Source organism: Misgurnus anguillicaudatus, chromosome 8 (genome assembly GCF_027580225.2).
Source record: "Misgurnus anguillicaudatus chromosome 8, ASM2758022v2, whole genome shotgun sequence".
In the NCBI taxonomy this organism is placed as follows: domain Eukaryota; kingdom Metazoa; phylum Chordata; class Actinopteri; order Cypriniformes; family Cobitidae; genus Misgurnus; species Misgurnus anguillicaudatus.
Genome location: NC_073344.2, coordinates 7,101,345 through 7,128,697, shown reverse-complemented (window position 1 = coordinate 7,128,697; position 27,353 = coordinate 7,101,345). Strand labels below are relative to the sequence as shown.

General features: G+C 41.6%; 1 protein-coding gene across 4 annotated transcripts in view; it reads left to right on the top strand.

The window, feature by feature from the left end:
• lepr (leptin receptor) overlaps nt 1–27,353 on the top strand; it is an 81,110-nt gene that overhangs the window by 31,142 nt on the left and 22,615 nt on the right. For 2 of the 4 annotated variants that reach the window (XM_073870218.1, XM_073870221.1), the window contains exons 4-12: nt 855–907; nt 5,880–6,092; nt 8,827–8,935; nt 11,445–11,626; nt 12,927–13,072; nt 21,559–21,697; nt 25,749–26,025; nt 26,169–26,270; nt 26,357–26,580. In XM_073870218.1, the coding sequence (XP_073726319.1) occupies nt 855–907; nt 5,880–6,092; nt 8,827–8,935; nt 11,445–11,626; nt 12,927–13,072; nt 21,559–21,697; nt 25,749–26,025; nt 26,169–26,270; nt 26,357–26,580 (1,445 nt within the window). The remainder of the gene's footprint in view (nt 1–854; nt 908–5,879; nt 6,093–8,826; nt 8,936–11,444; nt 11,627–12,926; nt 13,073–21,558; nt 21,698–25,748; nt 26,026–26,168; nt 26,271–26,356; nt 26,581–27,353) is intronic. The other 2 variants (XM_073870219.1, XM_073870220.1) reach the window with 2 other exon arrangements.

The window sequence follows — 27,353 nt, the reverse complement described above, 5'->3', positions numbered from 1 at the left end:
ACGTCTCGCAGATTCGCTTAGAGAGCCTTTAAAGTTTTGCAGCATTTCTATAAATGCAGTTTTTTCCACTGGATTGAATGGCTTTGTAATGTATCATGTTACGCTGTCAGTTAAGGAGTGCCATCTGATACTCTCTTATTCATACAGGCGATGCAGCTCCACCTTGTGCTTTTTAAAGAGATGTGCAATCATTGAGGTGATCTGAAATCATTGCGACGAGGTTAAACAATCGCGAAACGCAATGAAATAATTATTTAATCATTGTGACAGCCCTACTTGATCTTACAAGAATATTGACTTGTTAATTTTGGCACTAAGGAACCACCTAAAAACACCATATGGTAGCAACCCTCCACCATACTGTAGAAATCTCATGGACTAAAAACAACTGAAAACAACTGCATGGCAAGACCACCCACAACATCCTACACTGCCACAAGTACAAAAGCTGTCACTGGGACTTCACCTTTTAAAAGGTCCTAATATGTACGATTTAGGCACAGCCATGTACCTTTGAGGTAGCATGATGCACCATTTATATACAAAGGGGTACTTTTGGTTTCACCCCAGTGATTGTGTTTGTACCACTTTTCTGCAAAACAACTTTAATGCAAAAATCAAGTTCAATTTGTTCTTGCTAAAAGCATTTTCAAAATAACAAAAACAAACACAATCCATTTGAACCAAGCAGTATCCGAATGACACCCCCTGCAGCATATATGAGTAAACTAAACCAGTTTACTCATACAGTCTGTACTGTCACGATGTTTGAACCTAAGGATTTTCACTGTGAAAGAAGATAGTGAGTCATATCTCTATTAAACCGTTTTACAGACGTCCTCTCTTTCCCCCAGGTCTCTGTTTATCATGCTTACACTTCTGGTGAATTTCGTTATCATTTCCAGAGGTGAGTTCTTGATCCATTTATTTAAACTTGGCTAAAATGATGCTTTCCTGTTTTCATTTAAACTCAGTTTGCCATAACCTGACCAACGGTCAAGTGTCTTTTCATTGTTTTTCCATTTCCCATTTGCTGTTGTGGCAAATACCTAAAAGTGTGTTGGACACCCACCAGCTGTCAGCAGTGCCCACCTCACAGATGCATTAGCGACGCACATGGTTGAGTGCGCACAGAGAGCAGGAGGTTGATGAATGTACAGGGAGATAGGAAAAGGGAGAGAGTGCAAGAGGGAGATTGAAAGAAAGAGGGTGGAGGGGGGAGCTGCTTACACCTTCATCATGAATCAGATGAATAAACTTTATAGGCCAGCCAGGGGCTTCACAGATGTACAGATAAGACAGTGATACAGGCTTACAGGGAAACGGCTGATGGTGGGTTACTAATGGTGATCTGCGTCATGTTTTGGATGATATTTTGTCCTATTCTCGTGTTATATACAGAGACAATTTTATAGGAGACACCTCATAGTTTGTTATCTCTAACACAGTGACTTAGTCAATGCTGTGAGTTTGGGGCTCTGATATTTGTAACTATTGGAAAATGGATGAAAGTTCTAGGAAGTCTGTGTGAATAAAGTACTATTTTAGGACTACACGTTTTACCTTAAAATTGTGCTAAAAAATAAATAATTAAAATGATGTTGGTTCGATACGGTTTTTCAACAAGAACAAAACAAGATGTTTGAAAGCAGATAATTGCTGGCTGATGTTAATGTGCCAAAAAGCTTTTGTTGTCTCAATGGAAGCAGCCAGTTTGATGAACATTGCGCTTAAAACAGATTGGTCTAGTAGATGTTTCACAAATGATCTAATTCGTTCACGAAACTCTATAGAGGTGCAGGCTTGTCCTAGCCTTGCAGTCCACTTTAGCATTAAAGGGATACTCCAGCGTATAATGGAAATTACCCCATGATGTACCCATCCTCAAGCCATCCTTGATGTACATGATTATCTGTTTTTAGACATGCACAATTAGAGATATATTATAAAATGTACTTGCTCTTCCAAGTAAACAGGGAACAACTTCTGACTTTGAAGCCCAAAATACATTCATCCTTCACAGACTTAATCCACACCGCTCCAGTGGGTTAATTCTTATTCATGACTGGTGTTTTGTTTTTGTCTCTCCTCTCTGTCTCCGCGTTCTTCACTATGCCACACAATGCCATTATCACGTCATATGCTACGTACTACAGTATGCTAAAACTCTCTGGTGAATGCGAATTGTATATCACCAGAAGCTTGTTTTAAATATGGATATTTTTCTTACAAAATCGCATCGATTACCCTCACAAGGCCTTTATTAACTCCCTGGAGCCGTGTGGATTACCTCTGTAAAGGATGGATTAGTGCTGCACAATTAATTGGATCACGTGCTGTCACGCCGGGAAACAGGAATCAGGACACATACGCGGGGTTCAAATAAAAGGGTAACATTTAAAATAAATAACACAGAAAACAAACACGGGAACCAAACAACCGGCATAATAAATAAACTGGAAACAGACAGAATGAAGACGAATGGCGACCATGATTCGGCGAGTATAGCACAAACAGGGGTATAAATACAGACAGACTAACAATGCACAGGTGTGATGAGGAAGGTAATTAATCAATGAATTGTCCAGGTGACGGTAATCGGAACAGACACAAAACATGACACGGATTTAACCGTGACATTACCCCCCCCCCCCCTCAAAGAGTGGCTACCAGACACTCAAGACAAACACAAACAAAAAGTCTGGTAGGGTGGATCCAGGGGAGGGACGGAGGGCTCGGAGACCACAGCAGAGCCGGCGGAAGCCGGCAGGGTAAAAAGCCGGGATGAAACCGGCAGGGCAGGAAGCCAGGGTGAAACCGGCAGGGCAGGAAGCCGGGAGCTGCCATCTCAGGGACCGGCTCTGAAGACTCAATCCTCCTGGGAACCGACGGGGATCCGATAGTCCTGGGAGTCGACTCCCACCATCTCGGGGAAACGGGCTCCTTTACGGTAACGACCATCCCGGGGAAAAATCGAGCATGGCGTCCGTGCTGAGCCCCAAATCGAGCATTGGCGGTGGACCTCCCAGGAACCGTCCCAGGCGACTCGACCAACAGGAGAATCACAGGAACCGATTTGACCCTCACATAACCCGGCTCGAGTGTCGCGGCCACCACCCCGGGGAATGAATCGGGCGTGGCGATGGCTAACTCGAGCCCGGCCTGGAGTTCTGAGCATTGCCTCACAGTAAGCTCCAAGGGACCTCCTCCTCGAACCTGCTGCGTCCTTGAAAGGCCGGATCATTCTGTCACGCCGGGAAACAGGAATCAGGACACATACGCGGGGTTCACATAAAAGGGTAACATTTTATATAAATAACACGGGAAACAAACACGGGAACCAAACAACAGGCATAATAAATAAACTGGAAACAGACAGAATGAAGATGAATGGCGACAATGATCCGGCAAGTGAGTATAGCACAAACAGGGGTATAAATACAGACAGACTAACAATGCACAGGTGTGATGAGGAAGGTAATTAATCAATGAATTGTCCAGGTGACGGTAATCGGAACAGACACAAAACATGACACGGATTTAACCGTGACACGTGCATATAGACGGTTTCATCGGACGCACGCGAGTTGTTGCGGTTACACGTTTGGTCGGATCCTTACTTCCGGTTTCTGTTTGTTTAAAGGTCTGACTTGTGGCTAAAATGAACATTGGAACAATACCTCATCGAAAATAACAAATGTTTTGGTTTCCTAAAGACAGGGGGAGACGGCGATCATAAATCCTCACTATGTGAGGGGAAGTTTGGCAGCTGTTTTGTAGTTAACATTGTATACATTATAGTACACATTTTACACAGCAATGTTAGCTCAGTGTTGTTTTTTATACGTTTAAGCTATGAAATATGAACTAAGGTAATCTACTTGTTTATTTTGATTGTTATCAGAAATAAACTAATCTAAAAGGACTTTGTTGTTATTGATTCTTAGCGGAGTTTACCGGAAGTTACGTGTGTTCCACGAAAGCCGCTTGTTTATGTTGTTACTGCTGAAACCATCTATATTTTCCTGTATTCAGATGCTGGATTTACGTGTTCACGTATTTACATTTCAGGATGCTATATCAATCAAACTCGTTGTGTAAGACCAAACCCTATTTATTCACCAATCAGACCCGATCGTTTCTTTCCTCTCTCTTCCTTATTTGGGGCGTTAGGGGCCATTCACATGTTGCGCCTAAAAATGCTAGGTGCGTAGGTTCTTGTCACATGACCTGCGGTGCGCTTGTGGCATTCCGAAAGTTAAGATGTTTTAACGCGATGCGGTACGGATGCGCCTGGAAATAATGTGTTGCACCGTGCACGCACGGAAAATCCCGGTGGGAGAGGCGATGCAACAATATTGGTTCTGAAAAAAGGCAGGCTGCAGCCTCAGGAGGTCGCATATGCAGGCTCCATATGTCATCAAGCCTGGTTCATTTAAGTTATCTGAGTTATCATGAGTACACTAACAATTTTAGATTAATTAAGAATAATAGTCAACTTTCTAATTGTTAATATTCTGAAATAAGACTCTCTTAGTGACATATGGAGTTTAGAAATGAGACCTTCTGAGGCTGCAGCATTCAGATTGAGAAACGGCCTCTGTATCACCACCACAAGTCCCCTATCAGAAAGGATTTTTAGCACGAGGTAAAAAAAATTAACATTCCTGAGGCTGCGTTTCTCCCTGATGCCTCAAAATGTTGATTGTTTAGTATTTTAAAGGTTTCGTGTTTTTAAAGGGACACTCCACTTTTTTGGAAAATATGCCGATTTTCCAGCTCCCCTAAAGTTAAACATTTGATTTTTACCTTTTTGAAATCCATTCAGCTGATCTGCAGGTCCGGCGCTAGCACTTTTAGCATAGCTCAGCATTATCCATTGAATCTGATTAGACCATTAGCATCGCGCTAAAAATAACCAAAGAGTTTGGATATCTTTCCCACCTAAAACTTGACTCTTCTGAAGTTACATCGTGTACTAAGACAGACAAAAAAATTAAAAGTCCCTTGCCATTGAAAGTTACTAAGGGGACTACTTTCGGCTGCTGCGTAAAATCATTGGGCCTCCTGCAGACATGTTACAGCAGAAAACTCTTTGGTTATTTTTTAGCGTGATGCTAATGGTCTAATCAGATTCAATGAATCATGCCAAGCCATGCTAAAAGTGGTACCGCCAGACCCGGAGATCACCTAAATGGATTCCAAAACGGTAAAATTCAAATGTTTAACTGTAGGGGAGCTGAAAAATTAGCATATTTTTTTTAAAAAGTGGAGTGTCCCTTTAAGGTTGGCCAGTTTGAGTGTACAAAAGCACAGGTGCTATTTATTCAAATTGTTTATGTTTAACAGCAAAAAATTTTTAAATGACTCATCTTCAGGGTTCTAAAACAAGGAAAAGAGAACTGAAAGTCCTGTGTAGCACTAAATATGCACTAAATATGTGATTCACATTTCAGCAAGAATCGTGCAGCCCTTGGATGGATGCACTTTTTTGGGCTTCAAAATTCACTCGCTCCACCTGTCTAAATCTGTTTTTGGAAGTTTATTGTGCCTAACATTGCAGCAGCATCATTTGCATGCTCACTGCATCATGTGTATTCAGCAGTAGTAAGGTTTCATCCCTGCTCAGCAATAGCAGGAGCAGTAACATAAGCAGGTTTAGTTCTGCCAGGACCAAATACATTGACGTCATGACCACTAACATGATAAAACATATCCTGAGAGTTGCCATGACTGAGAAGGAACAGGATTTTTTTCTCATTCTATAATAGTTATCATTACCAATTTAAATTAGGTTTGAAGTTTCCTTGATCACATTTTTGCAGTAATACAAGACATTAAAATAATTAATGTACAACTTTGACATCCATGTGTTCCAGGTCTTGCTGCTTTGATTCCCAGTGATGGCATGGCTGGGGTTTATGAAGACCTGAAGTGGACGGCTCTGCTATGTTGTCAGATGCCTTTAGATCAGAGTTTGGGCAGTGAACTATCTGTCACCAGCGGTCTATCGGAACATTCATCCACAGAACAGTGCCAACTGCTAAATGCTTCAAGACCTGAACCCTCCAGTAAATTACTCACCCTTTCTGGTAAAACTAATCTTGCTGATATTATAACAATGATTAAGTCGGCAATTATTTGCACTGTCTACATTTTAGCGTGTTTGCACTTAATGAACTTGGAGCTATGAGCAGTGATTTTATGAATAAAGTAAGCTACATTAAATAATATAAATTAAAAGAATTGCATTTTTTGTTGGCCAAAGACAGTATTACTGTATGTGAAAAAAAAGCTGTCAACAGTGATTTACATTTTTGCACCTTTTATACTTTTATGGTACATTCATCAGTGCAACATGATCTCATGGAAATCCGTGTTATAGTCAGGGAAAATATTATCACTTTATGTCTTTCCGTGTCACTCCCATGGATTTCTCGTGTCATTTTATTTATTGTTTTCTCATTTTTTTTTATTTTCAAATCACTGTCCCCTGGGGTTAGGGTTAGATTTGGGGTTTGCGTTAGGATTTTTTATGTTAGGATGTACTTTTATGTACTGGTTTCTAGATGTCTTTCTTCCGCTTTTAAAACTATTCTCTGGAGTTGGGGTTAGAATTGGGGTTTGGATGTCTAAAAATGTAACAGAAAGTGTTTCTAACCCTAACCGCATGCAACAATGGTAAGAAAATAGGACAAAACAATTAGAAAACAATACATAAAATGACATGAGAAATCCATGGGACTGACACAGAAAAGACATCCTTGGTCCCAACACGGAAAAAAGCTGAACTCCGTGACATGGTCACAGATAAAGTGATCAAATTTTCCGTGACTATAACACGGATTTTCGTGAGATCAGGTTGATCAGTAGAATACATGTGTTACCTGGGAATGGAACCCATGATATTAGTGTTGCTAGTATTATACCCTACAACTAGCTACACTAGTTGTCATTGTTTGCGATGCATGACAAGAAACTGACATTCCGTGCATTACGTTCTTTCATTTGCTGGTTAATGAGTTATAATGGGTTTTAAAAATGGCTGAATCCAAAATTTGCCAAATTCCATGACATTCCGCGTTGTACAGTTAATTCCATTTTTATGCTTGGATTTTGCGATTCCATTCGTGTTTTCCGCATCGCGGAAATCATAGGGCCGTACACTTTGTTGGAGAGTTGAACTGCTGCTCGCGCTCATGTTTTCCAAATGGCGTTATTTGACGTTCCGTCAGCATCTCAGTGTTAATGCCCTCTATTGGTTAAACTGCATCAAATGCGCATAAAATGCGCATGAAGCAAACTGTCAAAAACTGAGTACAAGATGACTGTTATATTTGATAGTTCTGAATCGAAATAATCGCAGCTCTTGCGATTCAAAAATCGCACCCTTCCAAATCGCGATTTCGGTTTGAAAACAATTAATCTTGCAGGCCTAGCATAGCTGGTTTAGTTTGCTGTGATTCGACAGCAGCTTAGCTTAGCTGGCGACTGGTGCATTCCTGTTGGCGGAGGTTAGTCATAAACTTTTATATCGATGTAAAATAACTGGGAAGTAGAGGACTGTTGTCCAAACCAGCCATTCTCTGTAGTCCTTGAAAAACGAATTATGTTAAAGAAAATATATTTCCCGCGAATTCGCGCGCGACTATGAACTTTCGTTTCGCGAATTGGGCGGTGCGATCATAGATATGTATAATAAAGGCTAGAAGTGTTACGGCGGAGTCTCTAATGTCATTGCCTGGCGGCCATCTTACCTCAGACAGCTTGCTTACTCGGTGCATTGTGTTTGATGGTGCAGGTGCATTTGAATGGCCATTGCTTGCTTAGTTTTCTGCCGATTTTCAAACGGTTTGGTTTCTTACAAACGTTATTAACGTGGCTATAATTCTGCTTTAATATGATTCATGAAAATTATTCATTAAGTATGCAGTGTCATAGATGCATCTCTGACGTTTATACCAAACCGTTTGAAAATCGGTGGAGAATTGAGCAAGCTGTGGTCATTTTGAGGTGCATGCTCCATTGAGCGCAGTGCTGAGAGTGAGCGAGAGCCCTGTGGTGGGATGGCCACCAAATGCGGAAGTTCCACTCAATTAGCCAGCAGCGCGGGCGACACATCTAGTCTTTATTATACATATCTATGGGTGCGATTGCCACGAATACGGGTTATTTACGCTTAAACGCGTCTTACGCACAAGTTTAACATTTTAAACTCAAGGAGAAAATTTGCGCAACGCAAAGTTAAATCCTGCGAGTTATCTAGAGTGAGGAACACAATGCTTCGTGTTTGGTGTGTATACAGCATTAGGGTGAATAGAGCTAGTGACTGTAGAAAATAAATCAGTTGTATGGACGAGTAAATAAATTACGCATATGCTAATCAATTCTCATTACTTTCTTATCTCTGTGATAGGCCTCAGAACTGTAATTGAAATCTACAGATAAATTTATCACATTAAATAAAAATGAGCTAGGGTTTGTGATTAAAGTGCGTACTAACTTTTCAAAAAGAGCAAGAAATCAATACATATAGTCAGAGGTAGATGTTTATTTTGCATCCGTCATAACATTATAAAGCATTTATAAAATCTTCAAGGTTAGGAGAAAAAAGTATTCTCCAGATTATTAACTGCATTAGTGCATGCCTTAAACTTTAATCCAAACCAGACTGTGAATATTTGATGCTTTATGTGTTTTGCTTTATTCATAGGATAGTGTTTGTGTCTTTCATGCTATTATTGCACAGAATCTAAAATCTACAGGCGTCTGGTTGCTACAGCCTGTGAAGAAAGAGGCTAACAAGAAAATGTAATGTCTTCTCAGGAAACTGTCTGGACATCTTGTGCATGTTTGAAGGTGAATGGTCAAATCTGATTTGCAGTGCAAAGAGCCACAAAGCAGCAGTCCCAGCCGTTAACCCACAACAATTAGTGTGAGTCTCCTCTTTCATTCCCCCCTCCTAATTAAATGCTAACTGGTGTGTTGCTGGTCCCTGTTGTGTTTAAATAATATTTGGGACGAATTAAAGAAAACGCGCACAGAAATGTTTAAATTCTGTTTTTATTCACCCTCATGTCCAGTCTGAGTCTGAATTCCAAATGACCAAAAATTTTGGTTAGTTTTAATGCAGTGTGTGGACATTTTACATTGGTCGTTGCCAAATTTGCATTTTATCCAAATCAACTTAAAGTGGATTGAAGCTATACATTTTTTATCTATAATATATATAAATATAGCTTCAATGCACTTTAAGAACAATGTGTCTTTCTATCAAAAACATAGCACATAGCTCTTCAAGCTACTGTAAGCTACAGGTATTCTGTTATCCCCACATTGTATTATGGAATAGTTTCTGTGGCATTTCCTTTTGCTGGTAAGAGCGCTAATTTAGTAAACGCTCCTATGGGTCACATTCAAGGGAAGTGACAAATGACCTAACTGTATACTCTTCTGTGGGTTGGAGGATATGTATCGAATGCTACTTTCTTTCTCCTGTAAACCACAATGGCTAAAAAGAAGGGACTGACGATCCTAATCACCATTCACTAATATGTTTTTTTATCTGAATGAATATTCTCAGTTTGTTAAAGGAAAAGACCACAGTTTTTCAACATTTTACTATGTTCTTACCTCAACTTAGACAAATTAATACATACCTATCTTTTTTCAATGCGTGCACTTAATCTTTGTACAGCGTGTCATGAATGTGTTAGCATTTAGCCTAGCCCCATTAATTTCTTAGGATCCAAATAGGGATGAATTTAGAAGCCACCAAACACTTCCATGTTTTCCCTATTTAAAGTTAAACGAGTAATAACCCAGTCTCATAAAATTACGTACTTATAGAAATAACGTACCTATAGTCATATTGTTTTTCGTGATATTGTCAAAAATTTCGGCGTTTTGTCTTGATCGTATTACGAATTTCTGTTTACATGTCATTGTCACGTTTTGGTTACTCACTCCTATTTTCAAACCATCATCGCTTCGGTTTAGGATTAGATTTGGTGTTTGCGTTAGGATGTCACTTTAAGTATTGGTTTATACTATTTTTTCTTATTTCTTTTTTTATATTTTCTAAATCTTAAAACATTGTTGCCTGGCGTTAGGGTTAGAGTTGGGTTTGGGTGAAGATGTCATATTATGTAAATCTAACCCTAAACCGAAGCGACAATGGTAAGAAAATAGGACAAAGCAGTTGAGTAACCAATACGTGACAATGACACGTAAACAGAAATTTGTGATACAGTCACGAAAAATGCGGAAATTTGTGACAGTATCACGAAAAAAGAATAAAAAATGTACGTGACTATAGGTACATAATATCATGATACTGGGCTGCGAGTAAAGGGCTCGTTCTAGTTGTGTGTAGGTCCTACGGTGTAGGTTCCGCGTCGGTTTTCATTTATACTTTTGCGTCGTCGTCCGCGTCGACGTGCAAACACGCGCGCAGACCGCTGGTAGGCAGTAACCACGCGTGTAACCACAGTAGCAGCAGAAGAAGTCACAGAAGAAGAAGCTTAGCAAGTTAACCCACAAACGAAGAAGAAACAGCAACTTGTTGTGTATAATTTGAGAAGATCAACAGTGATAGAAGTAAATAAACAACGACTTTTGATGCAGTTTGAGTTAAATCACTCCTCAACTTGGCTCATCTTTGTTTTCACCGTCACAAACGGAAATACCTATGACGCAGTTTTTTTACCTGACGGGAGGGGTTGTGGTGGACCAATCACAGCGCTTGCGGTCCGCGTAGATCTGACGTGCTGTTAAAAATTTTGCGAGATGCACGTCAGGCTACGCAGAGCTACGGCGTAGGACCTACGCACGACTATAAATCGCCCTTAAGTGCTCTTTCGCCATACAATATAGTTCTCATTTTTTATCAGCTTAAAAATCGCCATGTTTTATTTTGTGCCACCATACTTAATCATGTAACTACTCATTTAACAGTTTTTAAGTAAGGAAAACATGGAAGTGTTTGGTGGCTTCTAAATTCATCCCTGTTTGGATCCTAAGGAATGAGTGGGGCTAGGCTAAATGCTAACACATTCACATCTCCTGGGCTACATACTACATTCTCCTGTACGTGCATGCCAGACCTACGTTTAAAGTACTCTCGGTTACAAAAATTTGGCGGTGCGCTTACAGTGCGTGTGAACTATTCAGATGACAAAATTTTTAAATAATATATATGAGAGAATCTTTCTTTTAAGTGTGGGTTTTATGCTCATGAAGATGTATATAATAAGTTATACTGTATAATGCATGTTCTCTATAACTCTGTATTGTGTTATAACTGGGTACGCCCCTTTTTTATTCTTTTTATAAAACTACTTATTAATATATATATATTTCAGTAATGTGTATGAGTCTTAGTAATGCTATGAATGCTAACAAAAATGACATTGATTATTGACCTATGTTTTGTCCATTGTAGTTTTGGAGATGGGTGTACTTTCAAATGCAACAAACCATACTACTCAGTGTGCTGGGGAAGATACCGCCACATGCTCTATTCCTCTTCATGGAAATGATGCAACTGTTTCGCTGTCTATCGGTTTATCTGTGAATGGCACTACTGCTCTCTCACCAAAATTGCTGATCAACACACATCATTTACGTAAGAATTACTTTTTGAGTTAAAATTTTTTATGTCTGTCTGTTTCCCTGTCTGTGATTTTCTCTGTAAAATCATTTAGTAGTATGTTGCATAGCTTCTGGTCAGTGAAAGGGAAGTGAATTACAGCACATTTCTGGGAATAATGCTAAATGCGTTTTAATCTGCTGTCATCAAAGTGAAAAACAGCTTTTTCATTTCCCCCATGTACCGGAAGAGCTATCATTCATGTGCATGTTTACTTTTGTAAAGCTGCAAAGATAGCAGGATTGCTGTATTTCCTTTCGGTGTCGTTTAAAATTTTGAATTTTCAACATGGTCCCACACCTACCTTTGCATGGCAACATAATCATCTTTATTAAAAAGCATAACGATGTGGTATTGGTGTAAAGCATTGGTTTTATGGCCTATAAATGCATGATTGTAGCTTGCGTGATACTGTGAGTCAGTTGTACTGTTAAAAGCATGAACTCATAGCGACAGGTGTTTTATTGGGGTGTGTTTGTTTTGTTGAAGTATGGCCCTGATGGATCTTTCCCTCAAGCGTTTTTCCAGGCAGTGAAATACGCAATATTACCATAGTATGGTTAAATAACCAAAGCTTAACAAAGCAGCATGATGGTCTTTCGGGAAAGAAGAAAATGACTTAACCATTAATTGACTGAATCGTCCAATCAATGTAAGCCTGTTTGTATTAATTGCAGAGACAGGGCCAATTTCCTCAGAGCTGTTGGTGTGTTAGTGGGATAATGCATGTTAATAAGGTATGCTTCAGTTGATTGCTAATAATGGTTGCGCTAGTATTAAAAGAAGGCACTTTGCTTTGTTATGATGCATTTGCTGTTCAGGACATCTTGAACTACAGGTACACAGAATACTTTGTCTTTGAAAGTAATACAGCAAATGTAAACAACATACACTGGTAAACATGGTTTACTCTTTCAAATGCATGCCAATGCACAGGTGTGTTACTGATGTTTCATAGGCAATGCATTAGACTTACGACTTTCATTTCTTTTTTCTTAATGCGTGCACTTAATCGTTGTACAGCACGTCATGAATGTGTTAGCATTTAGCCTAGCCCCATTCATTTATTAGGATCCAAACAGGAATGAATATAGAAGCCACCAAACACTTCCATTTTTCAGATATACACTACGAATGGAGGAAAGGTTTACCACTAAAGTATATTATTAATCTGTACATCCACTGAATGCGATTTTATTGCATTTTATCCATTTTTGCATGTGGCTGGTTTAAGAAGCCCACAAACAAAATAAATCAATATTTTGTGCTTTCACAGGTACACCAGACCCGCCAGTCAATCTACATTACAATGTAACTACTGAGGGTGAAGTGATAATTCGATGGAGCGGTACGCAACCTTACAGTGACACAATCCGCTATGAGGTCCGATACTCATCTAACTCTTCAATTCATCAGTGGGAGGTCAGACTCATTATATTTTTTCAAATCTATTATAAACCTATTTTGGAGGATACACAGAATCTATTCTGAAGAATCTATCAATAGCAACATTGTTTGCAATTTTTTACGCAACCCCCTACTCTTCCATGATATTTTTCCTCATTATGCACACCCAAAAAAAAGGTTAAATATATGAGGAGTTCAGAAACAAAACCCTCTAAGTGCATCTGACATGATTTCTTGAAAATTAGCATTTTTATCATGCTCTTATGTTTAGATTCAGTAATTTCACTTTAATGGAAATGGAAAGGTTATTGGTCAGTACTTGAAATGCCTTATTTTAACAAATGTCACTTAAGTCATTTCATTTGTATTTAACACATTTGTTTTGCTAGCCTGATCTCACAAGAATTCGTACATATTTTACGAGTTGGCTTATTTGTATGAATTACGATACTCATGATAAAACAACAATGAAACTAATCCCTTAACCTGGCCCCTGACCCCAACATCACAGGGGTCAAGGCAAATCGAACAAAAACTTACAAATGTGGTCGTACGAATTAATACGAATTAGCCAACTCATAAAATATGTACGAATTCTCATGAGATAGCATTGGTTTTGCGGCAAAACCCAAAAAAGTCCATGCAAGATTTGGTTGCTTAAAAAATCACCACCTCTAAAAAAAGTCCACTTTTTAATAAGATATAGTAAACAGTTGCAAAATCACTAAAGATGCAACTAGGAACATGCAAATCTTAAAAGTCAGAATGTAAAAATAAAGAAACTGAAGCACACATTAGAGTTGTATTTAGGACTAATCAAATTACCATCGGGCGTGAGGCTTCCACCCCTGAGGAGCTACATGGACGATGTGACAAGCATCCTCCAGACGGCGCCATGTACAACCAGGCTTCTCAAGCGTTTTGATGAGCTTATCACATGGGCAGGGATGAAGGTCAAGGCGGAAAAATCAAGAAGCCTGTCAATAAGGAGAGGGATTCCACAAGCCCAGGTCATCTTTGTTGCAGGAGGGGAGCCCATTCCACGGTTGGATGAGAAACCTCTGCGAAGCTTGGGGAGGCAGTACACGGCAGATTTGTCAGACAGGCAGATGGGAAAGCTAGCCAAACATCAACTCGCTGAAGGGCTGGCAAAGATTGAGCGAAGCCAACTGCCCGGGAAGCATAAGGTGTGGTGTTATCAGCACATCCTGTACCAACGTATCCTGTGGCCTCTAAAGGTCTGCGAAATTGCCTCATCAGAAGTCAGCGGAATGGATAGGCTTGCCAATAGATACATCCGCAAGTGGCTAGGCTTGCCCCGATGTTTCTCTGATGCAGGTCTCTTTGGTCGGAGTATGCTGGAGCTGCCTATCAAATCTATCAGCCTAGGGTACAAGCAGGAAAAGGCTCGTCTTGCTTTAGAACTCAAGAACTCAGCAGACCCCCTTGTAAGGAGTGCAAACGTTACCATCCGCACTGGCCGCAAATGGAAAGCACAGGCAGAGGTAGATCGTGCAATCACCAGTCTGCAACACAGAGAAGTGATGGGGGCTGTCCAGACCAGTCGTGCCGGTCTAGGCTGGGGAGCAGCGCGGCAATTCTGGTCCAAAGCCACCAAGAAGCAGCAGAAGATCATGGTGGTGGATGAAATCACCAGACTGGAGCAGGAGCGCTACCATTTGAAGGCAATATCCCAGGGCATACAAGGAGCCTGGACGAGATGGGATGCTACCATCAACAGGCGAGTTACCTGGGCAGACATCTGGAGGACGCCTCAATCTAGACTTAGCTTCCTGCTGAGGGCAACATACGACACCCTCCCATGCCCTAGGAATCTCGCACTGTGGTACGGTGACGAAGTAGGCTGTCAATTGTGCGGGAGCGTTAAGGCAAGCCTCCAACACATTTTGACAGGATGCAGAACGGCACTGACTCAGGGGCGCTTCAGGTGGCGCCATGACCAAGTCCTGGCAAAACTGGCTGAGATCCTGGAGAGCCGCAGGGTAGCAGTAAATCGCCTACCTGCAACAAGAGAACATGCCCTGGCAGGGTTTGTAAAGCCTGGCAGTATACATCAACCTTCTGCCCAGAAGAAAAACAGCATGCTTGCTCCTGGAAAAGAGTGGCAGATGTTGGCAGACCTCAGGAAGCAGCTAGTCTTTCCAAGGGAAATTATGACCACCACTCTCCGGCCAGATATAGTCATGTGGTCTGCAGCGGCGAAACAGGTTCTCCTCATCGAACTTACCATCCCCTGGGAGGAGAACATGACTGCAGCTCATGAAAGGAAGCAGCTGAAGTACACCGAGCTGGCATCAGAGTGCCAAGATGCGGGCTGGAAAGCAAGTGTTCATCCTGTGGAGGTCGGCTGTCGGGGCTTCGTAGGCAAAGCAGCAGTCCAGCTACTACACAGAATAGGAGTATCAGGATCATGCATGAGGGAAGCCACAAAGGTGCTGGGAGAGGAAGCAGAGAGAGGGAGCTATTGGCTTTGGTTGAGGAGGAAGGATATTGGGTGGGGAGTAACACCCCAGTGAAGGCAGCTGCAGGGGGTGGTGGGGAGACGTCCCCAGTATGCCACTGCCCCCCCGCCTGGAGATGTACTGGTCTTGGGGGCGAAACATCTGTGAATGGCGGCATCCAGCTGATGACCCTGCAGCTGACCTAATGGCACCGGCGGAGGTGCGACAGGCTAGAAAGCCAATGCAGGAAATATCACCTTACCTGTACAACAGTCTGATAACCCTGGGCAACCAGTGACTCCTGTGAAAGAGCAGGTGACAGCCAGGAAAGCCTGGTGGACGACTGGGAAAGACCAGTTGACAGCGGGAAAGAACGCACGTGGAGTGGGCGGCTAGTCACCTTACCCACTAGCAGTCTGGTAGCCCCAGAATGCACCATCCTTGACTACGAAAAGATTTAAGAGAAAACAGCCCGAGGGTCCTCCGAGAGGCGGGATGGAAGATGGGCCCACAAGGACGGATCAAAAGGTAACGACAGGACCGAATAAAGACAACGAGAAAATCCTCCGGAAGTGTGCATGTGGATGGGAGAAGGTGACGTCAAACAGGGGGCTGCACATCCATCAAGGGAAAATGAAGTGTTTGAAGCAGGCAGACCAGCAACCTCGCACTGCCCAAGAAGCAGGTCAGACGATAGGGTCCAGAAGCCGGGAAAGCAACCATAGTGTTGCAGGACCCATTGGGGCTGAGTCTCCCGAGGTGGTAGAAGGAAACCCTATGATGGAAAAACTACCCTGCGGAAACGAGGACACCAGCCCACCAGAGGTACACCCGACAAAGCCAGTAAAACAACCAGGCAAGCGAATCAAGATCAAATGGCCAAAAGCAAATGACCGGGGGGCATGGCAGAGTCTGGATGCCGATGTAAGCCATCTGTTGGAGCTGGCATTGAGAGGGAGTGTCGAGAGCAAACTAAACACTATCGGGGATGTCATCTTTGAGGTATGCAGAGAGAGGTTTGGCGATGTCAGTAGGAAAGAGGCTACAGCCCCAGGCAAGGGAAGAAGAGAGAGAGAGATTGACCAGCTCATCAAAGAAAGGCGCCAGCTCCGTCGGAAATGGAGGAAGGCTTCACACCAGGAGAAGGAAGGCTTGAAGGAACTGTGGGACGAGGTCAGACAAAATCTCGCCAAGTTGAGGAGAGTGGAGAGGATCGGGAGGAGGAGGAAGAGAAGAGAGAAAGAGAGAACCAACTTCTTCAGAGATCCCTTCAAGTATGCCCGACAGTTGTTGGACGAGAAGAAAAGTGGAAAGCTTAACATCAGCAAGGAGGAGCTAGAGCAATACATCAGAGGCCAGATTAGTGACGACCGACGAACATCACAGCTTGGTTCTCCGGGGTACGTACCACGGCCAGCACCTCCAACCTTACCGTTCGACATTTCACCACCCAAGTTGCAAGAAGTGGAAGATGTAATCAAGAAGGCAAGGTCAGCATCAGCTCCAGGACCGAACGGTCTTCCCTACAAAATATATAAGAACTGCCCGCAGGTGGTCAAGGTACTATGGAAGCTAATGAAAACAGCTTGGAGGAAGCAGCAAGTCCCGGTAGAGTGGCAACAAGCAGTTGGTATATTCATTCCCAAGGAGCAGAACTCCAAGACCATCAGCCAGTTCAGAAGCATTGCCTTGTTGAATGTAGAGGGAAAGATCTTCTTCTCTGTTATGGCGAAGAGAATGACCAACTTCCTCATGGCGAATGGATACATCGATACAAGTTGCCAGAAGGCGGGAATTCCTGGCTTTCCAGGATGCATCGAGCACTCTTCCCTGATTTGGGATCAGATCCAGCGTGCCAAAAGAGAGAAGAGAGATTTGTATGTGGTATGGTAAGACCTAGCCAACGCATATGGCTCAGTTCCACATAGGTTGATCGACTTCGCCTTGGAGTTCTTCCATGTTCCAAGTTGCGTAAAGAACATCATCGCCAGATACTTCAGCAACCTGCACATGTGCTTCTCCCTAGAGGGCTACACGACGGGGTGGCAGCAGTTAGAATGTGGAATTGCAATGGGATGTGCTATCTCCCCCATCCTTTTTGTGATGGCCTTTGAGGTAATCCTCATTGGGGCCAGGCAGGTGGTTGGAGGAATCAAATTACCATCGGGCGTGAGGCTTCCACCCCTGAGGAGCTACATGGACGATGTGACAAGCATCCTCCAGACGGCGCCATGTACAACCAGGCTTCTCAAGCGTTTTGATGAGCTTATCACATGGGCAGGGATGAAGGTCAAGGCGGAAAAATCAAGAAGCCTGTCAATAAGGAGAGGGATTCCACAAGCCCAGGTCATCTTTGTTGCAGGAGGGGAGCCCATTCCACGGTTGGATGAGAAACCTCTGCGAAGCTTGGGGAGGCAGTACACGGCAGATTTGTCAGACAGGCAGATGGGAAAGCTAGCCAAACATCAACTCGCTGAAGGGCTGGCAAAGATTGAGCGAAGCCAACTGCCCGGGAAGCATAAGGTGTGGTGTTATCAGCACATCCTGTACCAACGTATCCTGTGGCCTCTAAAGGTCTGCGAAATTGCCTCATCAGAAGTCAGCGGAATGGATAGGCTTGCCAATAGATACATCCGCAAGTGGCTAGGCTTGCCCCGATGTTTCTCTGATGCAGGTCTCTTTGGTCGGAGTATGCTGGAGCTGCCTATCAAATCTATCAGCCTAGGGTACAAGCAGGAAAAGGCTCGTCTTGCTTTAGAACTCAAGAACTCAGCAGACCCCCTTGTAAGGAGTGCAAACGTTACCATCCGCACTGGCCGCAAATGGAAAGCACAGGCAGAGGTAGATCGTGCAATCACCAGTCTGCAACACAGAGAAGTGATGGGGGCTGTCCAGACCAGTCGTGCCGGTCTAGGCTGGGGAGCAGCGCGGCAATTCTGGTCCAAAGCCACCAAGAAGCAGCAGAAGATCATGGTGGTGGATGAAATCACCAGACTGGAGCAGGAGCGCTACCATTTGAAGGCAATATCCCAGGGCATACAAGGAGCCTGGACGAGATGGGATGCTACCATCAACAGGCGAGTTACCTGGGCAGACATCTGGAGGACGCCTCAATCTAGACTTAGCTTCCTGCTGAGGGCAACATACGACACCCTCCCATGCCCTAGGAATCTCGCACTGTGGTACGGTGACGAAGTAGGCTGTCAATTGTGCGGGAGCGTTAAGGCAAGCCTCCAACACATTTTGACAGGATGCAGAACGGCACTGACTCAGGGGCGCTTCAGGTGGCGCCATGACCAAGTCCTGGCAAAACTGGCTGAGATCCTGGAGAGCCGCAGGGTAGCAGTAAATCGCCTACCTGCAACAAGAGAACATGCCCTGGCAGGGTTTGTAAAGCCTGGCAGTATACATCAACCTTCTGCCCAGAAGAAAAACAGCATGCTTGCTCCTGGAAAAGAGTGGCAGATGTTGGCAGACCTCAGGAAGCAGCTAGTCTTTCCAAGGGAAATTATGACCACCACTCTCCGGCCAGATATAGTCATGTGGTCTGCAGCGGCGAAACAGGTTCTCCTCATCGAACTTACCATCCCCTGGGAGGAGAACATGACTGCAGCTCATGAAAGGAAGCAGCTGAAGTACACCGAGCTGGCATCAGAGTGCCAAGATGCGGGCTGGAAAGCAAGTGTTCATCCTGTGGAGGTCGGCTGTCGGGGCTTCGTAGGCAAAGCAGCAGTCCAGCTACTACACAGAATAGGAGTATCAGGATCATGCATGAGGGAAGCCACAAAGGTGCTGGGAGAGGAAGCAGAGAGAGGGAGCTATTGGCTTTGGTTGAGGAGGAAAGATATTGGGTGGGAAATAACACACCAGTGAAGGCAGCTGCAGCCCGCCTGGAGATGTACTGGTCTTGGGGGCGAAACATCTGTGAACGGCCGCGTCCGGCTGATTACCCTGCAGCTGACCTAATGTCACCGGCAGAGGTGCGACAGGCTAGAAAGCCAAAGCAGGAAATATCACCTTACCTGTACAACAGACTACTCATAATGGACCCCAGTCTGAATGTGATTTACGGGGCGTTTCGCACGCCGTCGTTCATCTTATGTGCACAGAAAACTTTGCTGAAAAATCAGCGTGGCATATAGCGAATTCTGACAAAAAAGCTACATTTTTGAATGACCGGAGGCCAGGATTAAAGGAATATTCCATTTTCTTAAAACAAAAATCCAGATAATTTTCAGTCGAGAAGAAATTATGTTTTTTGAGGAAAACATTGCAGGATTTTTCTCATTTTAATGGACTTTAATAGAGCCCAACATTCAATACTTAACTCAACACTCAACAGTTTTTTTCAACGGAGTTTCAAAGGACTATAAACGATCCCAAACGAGGCATAAGGGTCTTATCTAGCGAAACGATTGTCATTTTTGACAAGAAAAAAAAAATCCACTTTTAAACCACAACGTCTCGTCTAGATCCGGTCCAGCACGACCTAACGTAAATGCGTAGTGACGTAGGGAGGTCACGTGTTACATATATAAAACGCAAATTTGCGGACCATTGTAAACAATAAACTGACACAAAGATATTAATTAGTATCAGTTGACATACAACAACGTAGGAACGGTCCTCTTTCAACACATTTGTAAACACTGGGGCGGAGTTTCGCGTTCGTCTTCTGTGACCTCTTGACGTCATGACGTATTGCGTGGGGTCACGCTGACGCATCACGACCGGATCTAGACCAGAAGTTGTGGTTTAAAAGTGGATATTTTTTATTTTTCTTGTCAAAAATGACAATCGTTTCGCTAGATAAGACCCTTATGCCTCGTTTGGGATTGTTTATAGTCCTTTAACTCCGTTAAAAAAAAACTGTTAAGTGTTGAGTTAAGTATTAAATGTTGGGCTCTATTAAAGTCCATTAAAATGAGAAAAATTCTGCAATGTTTTCCTCATAAAACATAATTTCTTCTCGACTGAACAAAGAAAGACATCAACATTTTGGATGACATGGTGGTGAGTAAATTACCTGGATTTTTCTTTTAAGAAAATGGAATATTCCTTTAAGCAAATTTGAAGTTATGGTATTTAATAATAATAATAATAATAATAATAATTAATTACATTTAAATAGCGCTTTTCTGCAGCACTCAAAGCACTTTACATATGAACTTTACATTCTTCTTTACCACCACCAATGTGCAGCATCCACCTGGATGATGCAACGGCAGCCATATTGCACCAGAACGCCCACCACACACCAGCTTATTAGTAAAGAGGAGACAATTAGGGATGATTAGTAGGCCAGTGGGCAAGTTTGGACAGAATGCCGGGGCACACCCCACCCCTACTTTTCGAATAACATCCTGGGATGTTTAATCTCGGTTTAACGTCTCATCTGAAGGACGGAGCTTTTTGACAGTATAGTGTCCCCTTTACCATATTGGGTTGTTAGGACCCACACAGACCACAGTCTCACTAACTCCTCTACCAGCAGCAACCAAATTTTCCTAGGACAGTGTTTCTCAACTCCGTTTCTGGAGGCCCACTGCTCTGTACATTTTGTTTGTCTCTCTTATCTGCCGGCCTCAGTTCAGTTCATGGAGATCTCTGCTAATGAGCTGATGATTTGAATCAGGTGTGTTAAATAAGGGACACAAACAGATTGTGCAGAGCAGTGGGCCTCCAGGAATAACGTTGAGAACCACTGTCCTAGGAGGTCTCCCATCCAAGTACTGACCAGGCTCAACCCTACTTAGCTTCAGTGGGCAACCAGTCTTGGGGTACAGGGTGATATGGCTGTGTAATGAACATATAATACATGTTGAGCGGCTTTTTCATCTGAGCTCCTCGTTTGTTTTAGCTATAAAGCAAGGTTTTCTTTACTAATGTATGTTTTCGACCATTCTAAAAGATTTGGTTCCTACTCATATATTGATCTTATTTGTTTATTCGGATTGTTTTAGCTAACATATGTTTTTAGTTAGTCTGGTAAATGGAAAACAGTTTCAAATATATCTGTATTACCTGTGGCTCTTTTAGATGGTGAAGGTCAGAGGTCACTCGTGGGTGGCTCTGAATGAACTTAGTTCTGGGATCAGATACATGGTTCAAGTGCGATGCCAAAACGAATTAAACTACTGGAGTGAATGGAGTCAACCTTTCTATTTCACCCTTGATGGTAAGGATTCTGCATTTACAGCTGTATTCATTCTGTAATCAAAATAACCTCCTCCCATTTTGACTAATTGGCTATCGAGGAAGGTCAGAAAATGAGTAAATATATGCAAATTGTGACATTTGTGAAAGGGTACTTAAAATGTTTCAGACTGAGCATGATTTACAATCACCTCTCAATAATAGAAAGTACAGGTCCTTTACACTAATAGCTTTCAGAATATTATGCATGCAGCTTTTGGTGTACTGCACATCAAAACCTCTTGGGCTTTTTCATATGTGACCTTGGACCACAGAATCAGTCATAAAGGTCAATGTTTTGCTTTCAGGTGATTTATATATCATCTGTATATAAATCTGCTTTCCACAGATGTATGGATTGTTATGACAGGACAATATTTGGTCGATATGTCGGACGACAATTTGAAAATTTGGAAAATCACCTTTAAAGTTGTCCTAGTGAAGTCCTTAGCAACACATAGTACTAATAATAAATACATTTATCATATATGTATTGTAGGAAATGTACAATATATCTTTATGGGACATGAACTTTACTTAAAGGAATATTCCATTTTCTTAAAAGAAAAATCCAGATAATTTACTCACCACCATGTCATCCAAAATGTTGATGTCTTTTTTTGTTCAGTCGAGAAGAAATTATGTTTTTTGAGGAAAACAGGATTTTTCTCATTTTAATGGACTTTAATAGACACCAACAATTAACACATAACTCAACACTTAAGAGTTTTTTCAACAGAGTTTCAAAGGACTATAAACAATTCCAAACGAGACATAAGGGTCTTATCTAGCAAAACGATTGTCATTTTTGACAATAAAAATAACAAATATCCACTTTTAAACCACAACTTCTCGTCTAGATCCAGTCGTGCGCCAGCGTGACCCCACGCAATACGTCATGATGTCAAGAGGTCACAGAAGACGAACGCGAAACTCCGCCCCAGTGTTTACAAGTGTTGAGAAAGAGGACCGTTCCTACGTTGTTGTATGTCAACTGATACAAATTAATGTCTTTGTGTCAGTTTGTTGTTTACAATGGTCCGCAAATGTGCTTTTATATATGTAACACGTGACCTCCCTACGTCACTACGCATTTACGCTAGGTCGCGCTGGACCGGATCTAGACGAGAAGTTGTGCTTTAAAAGTGTATATTTGTTATTTTTATTGTCAAAAATGACAATCGTTTCGCTCGATAAGACCCTTATGCCTCGTTTGGGATCGTTTATAATCCTTTGAAACTCCGTTGAAAAAAACTGTTACGTGTTGAGATAAGTGTTAATTGTTGGTGTCTATTAAAGTCCATTAAAATGAGAAAAATCCTGCAATGTTTTCCTCAAAAAACATAATTTCTTCTCGACTAAACAAAGAAAGACATCAACATTTTGGATGACATGGTGGTGAGTAAATTATCTGGATTTTTCTTTTAAAAAAATGAAATATTCCTTTAATATCCTTATGATTTTTGGCATAAAAATCTGTAATCTGTTAATTGTGGTCCGATTCAACAGATGAGCTACTATAGCCGAAATTGCTGAAAAAGTGAATGCTGGTTCTGATAGAAATGTCTATCCATGCCTCGACGGGTCAGGGCTGTTTTGGTGGCAAAATGGGGACCTACAGAATATTAGGCAGGTGGTCATAATGTTATGGCTGATTGGTGTATACCCGAGCGACTTATCACTGGTTTTGTGGTCCAGGGTCACATATATATTTAGCTTCCAGGGTCACTTTAGTGAGATTCATCATTTTGCTGTGCTTCCACCTGAACAGCAGATGTTTAATAAATACTTTGATGCTTACTCTGTATGCGGACAGCACTGTGGCTTGTTGCTATGCTCTCAAACCCACATCTGAAATCTTCTCTAAAGATGCATCCATAATTCAAAGTCCTTTGAGCTCTCAGAGTTAATTGGAATGCTTAACAGGCATTTTTTGATCCTTTACTAAAGCCTGTGTATACCATGTTCTAGAAAACATCTTTCATGATAGGTTTTTTTGTTTACTGTACTTGTTACTCATGGTTCTGAGGATTTTGTAGATTACTGAAATGTTCATATGATAAAAAGGGCACTTAGTAATAATTTTTTATTCCTTAGTTAGTATATTGTTTTATTCCTTTAAAGGGGACATTTCACAAGACTTTTTTAAGATGTCAAATAAATCTTTGGTGTCCCCAGAGTACATTTGTGAAGTTTTAGCTCAAAATATCATATAGATAATTTATTATAGCAATGACCTGATCTCTGCACTAAATGGCAGTGGCGTGGTTGGATAGTGCAGATTAAGGGGTGGTATTATCCCCTTCTGACATCACCATGGGAGCCAAATTTCAATGACCTATTTTTTCACATGCTTGCAGAGAAGGGTTTACCAAAACTAAGTTGCTAGGTTGATCTTATTCACATTTTCCAGATTGATAAAAGCACTGGGGACCCAATTATAGCACTTAAACATGGAAAAGGTCAAATTTTCATGGTATGTCCCCTTTAAGTATGATTGTATGAATGCTTTAGGTTTTTATCAAACCCTTTAAATCAGACACTTTTGTTGTGCATACCAACATATGAGTTCCTGTAGCTTAACTGGTAAACCATTGCGTTAACAGCTTAAAAAGGTCATGGGTTTAATCCCAAGAACCCCCATATTGATAAATTGTATAGCTTGTAGTGCAATGCAAGTTGCTTTGGATTAAAGCGTCTGCCCGATGCATACTGTAAATGTAAACATGCACATACACACCTGACCTTCAGCTATAGGAATTTAGTATTTCAGTAAAATCTGCTTCTGCAATGGATGATTTGGTGGATAAAGAAATAGATTTTAACACCTATGAAAGAACAGAGTTTCATTTATCAGCTTAAGTGAAGAAACTTCAGGTGAGGTTTCTCTTTGTATTGTCGTCTTTCACTTTTCAAAGCCCACACAACAGCAGTGCCCATGAGCAATATAGGAGTAGTTGAAAAGAATACCAATTGAGTGCTTTAACCCATCTGATGTATTGTATGCAGCTTTCGCTACAGCACAATGAACTTGTTGAACTGTCTGCATATTTGTTCATATTTCAGCCTGACTCAACATGATATGGCCTTGTAAGGTTTCTCAATTTTTTCACTTTAATGCAATACACATGGCACCAACTTCCTCATATGATGCAAGGAACCAAGATGTGGAAGTGTATTATCTCCAAAATGGAAAGAAAAATGAGGAATTTGTATTTTGCATAAAGAATAAAGACTTTAGCAATTATTTAAATGCCAAAAATGGGTATTTGTCATTTAATAATTTTCCAACACAAAAATAATTATAATGCAAAAATAGGCTTTTTATACAGTATAGACCCTTTTACTGTTTGTACACAATGATGACGTGGCAGCGTATGTGCGCGCATTTAGGCAACGGAAGTATCGTAAGAATCAACAGTGAAGCAACACAAACAGTAAGTTATTTTAAAAAAGTTGACTTTATCAACATTTTCAACACAGCTACCAGATCCGTGTACTATAGTGGAGTGGATAGAAGACGTTAGCAGATGGACAAAAATAAAGTGACCATATATACGTATATTAGTATATTATATTTGTGCAACCAAATGCAACAACCAGACAATTTGATGCTGGGAAACCGTTTTAATAAACTTTCTGTGTTGATAACACATTAGAACCAAGGGGTAATAACACTACTTCCGTTGCCCACAGGCGCGCGCAGGCTATTTGATCACGTGAGCTGTAAAAGGGTCTATGGGACCCTGGCTGTGAAATACAGGCACATTAATTCAAGACTAACATGACCTTACAGAAAACAAAAATTTTACAGAATATTATTTACATTATGTAGGATGATTTTATAGAAAATGACTTCAGCCTTCAGCTGGGCTTTCACAGGCATGATCAAATTTCTTGGGGATGAAAACTGACCCAGACATGTTTTTGAGAGGTCACATGGTGACTGTTTTGAATTCTGATGTATTCATTTGTATGTTTACCCCACAAAACCTCCGCTTTATTTTTTTTTCTCTGTTTGTATCTTTTCAAAGTGAGTTACATCCCTGCCGAGGTCTTCACAACACCTGGCTCAAATGTAACCGTTTACGCCGTCTTCCACAATCGCAGCTGGAGCGCCAGCAAAGCCGTGTGGATGCTGAACGGGCAGGTGAAGATTCCAGAAAGCCAGTACATGGTCATCAACGAGCGTGTAAGCGCGGTCACGCTGCAGGCAACCAGCCCAGGGTTCGACTCTTTGATGTGTTGCCACCCGTGGGGAGAGAGGTTCAAGTGCACCATTGCCTATGCCAAAATGTACACGGAAGGGAGTCAACTTTTCTAACCACACAGTTGAATAAATACTACTGCTTGTTTAAAACGCTAAGATGGTATTATTGACATACTCAGAGGAATAGTGTGTACCTTGTGTTAATAATTAAAATTTGAAAGTGTGTCTGTTTGTATTTAGGGAGGTTTAATGCAGATATTTCCTGCCAGAGCAAGAATTCAAGGGTTGACACGATGACCTGTGAGTGGAATAAGAGTGCCTGGGCAGAGGTCAGGTTCCTTTACAGGTATGCAGTTGTTGTTTGATTCGAGCCAGGTTGCTTTTTCTATGGGTGGCATTTTTGAGCTCCCGCTTATTTGTTTTATTTCGTAGACAATATACATCGATGTGCGAAGATGCAATGAAGATGGAGAGCATTGAAGATGGTGAAGAATCCCTGTCTTCGGTTAAGGAATGTCCTTATGGAGCAGGAGACCACAGGGAGTGCACTTTAAGCAACCTGAGCTTGTTTTCTTGCTACAAAATCTGGCTGGAGGTGGAAGGAGGGCGTGGCAAAGTGAGGTCGTTTCCTGTATATGTTGCACCCATTGACTACGGTGAGTTTTAAGATTTTTCAATTGTGTGTTTTGATGAAATTATGAAGTACAAAGAGTTAGTTTTCTGTTGACATTCAATTACAGACTTGATTATTCAAATTTCAGGATAATTTGTTGTTACTCATGCATATTTGAATATTGTACTACAAAATCATTTAAAAATGTAAATTCTGCAAGCTTCCTCATAATGTGTTGTGTATATAAGCATATGTTAATTTTTGTACAGAAATTATGTAAAATATGTAGGGATTAATTGACGACAGGCCGTTGAATTATTCAAAAATAATGCACACCCAAGGTGGTAATGAGGCACGACATGAAGCGGAGTGCTGTTTAGGGCTGTCAAAATTTCTCAAAAATGACGTTTGTATATTCTCCCTAAAAAAACACGAATATTCGATTATCTGGTTGCCCATTTTTTCAATGACGGGCATTACGTCAATAACAGGACAAATTATTACAAAGAGACATAACTACTTGTATAGGTAGTCTATTTAAGTGTAAACATATTTGACAACATATATTACATACACAAAAACAAGTAAATCAAGAGACATCAAAGGGATATGGTACATCGGTTACATTGCTTGACTGAACTCCCTGAAGCCTGCTCCATTCACGACAGTGATTGGTTTCATGTCCTTACAAATGAACGAAATTAATTTCTCAGTTTTGACCTCTTGTCGTGTTGCAGACAAAGAGCTTGTGGCGGGCGATGCATAGTGTCAAGATGCGAGTTCCACACATTGTGGTCTTGTACACACTGCAAACTT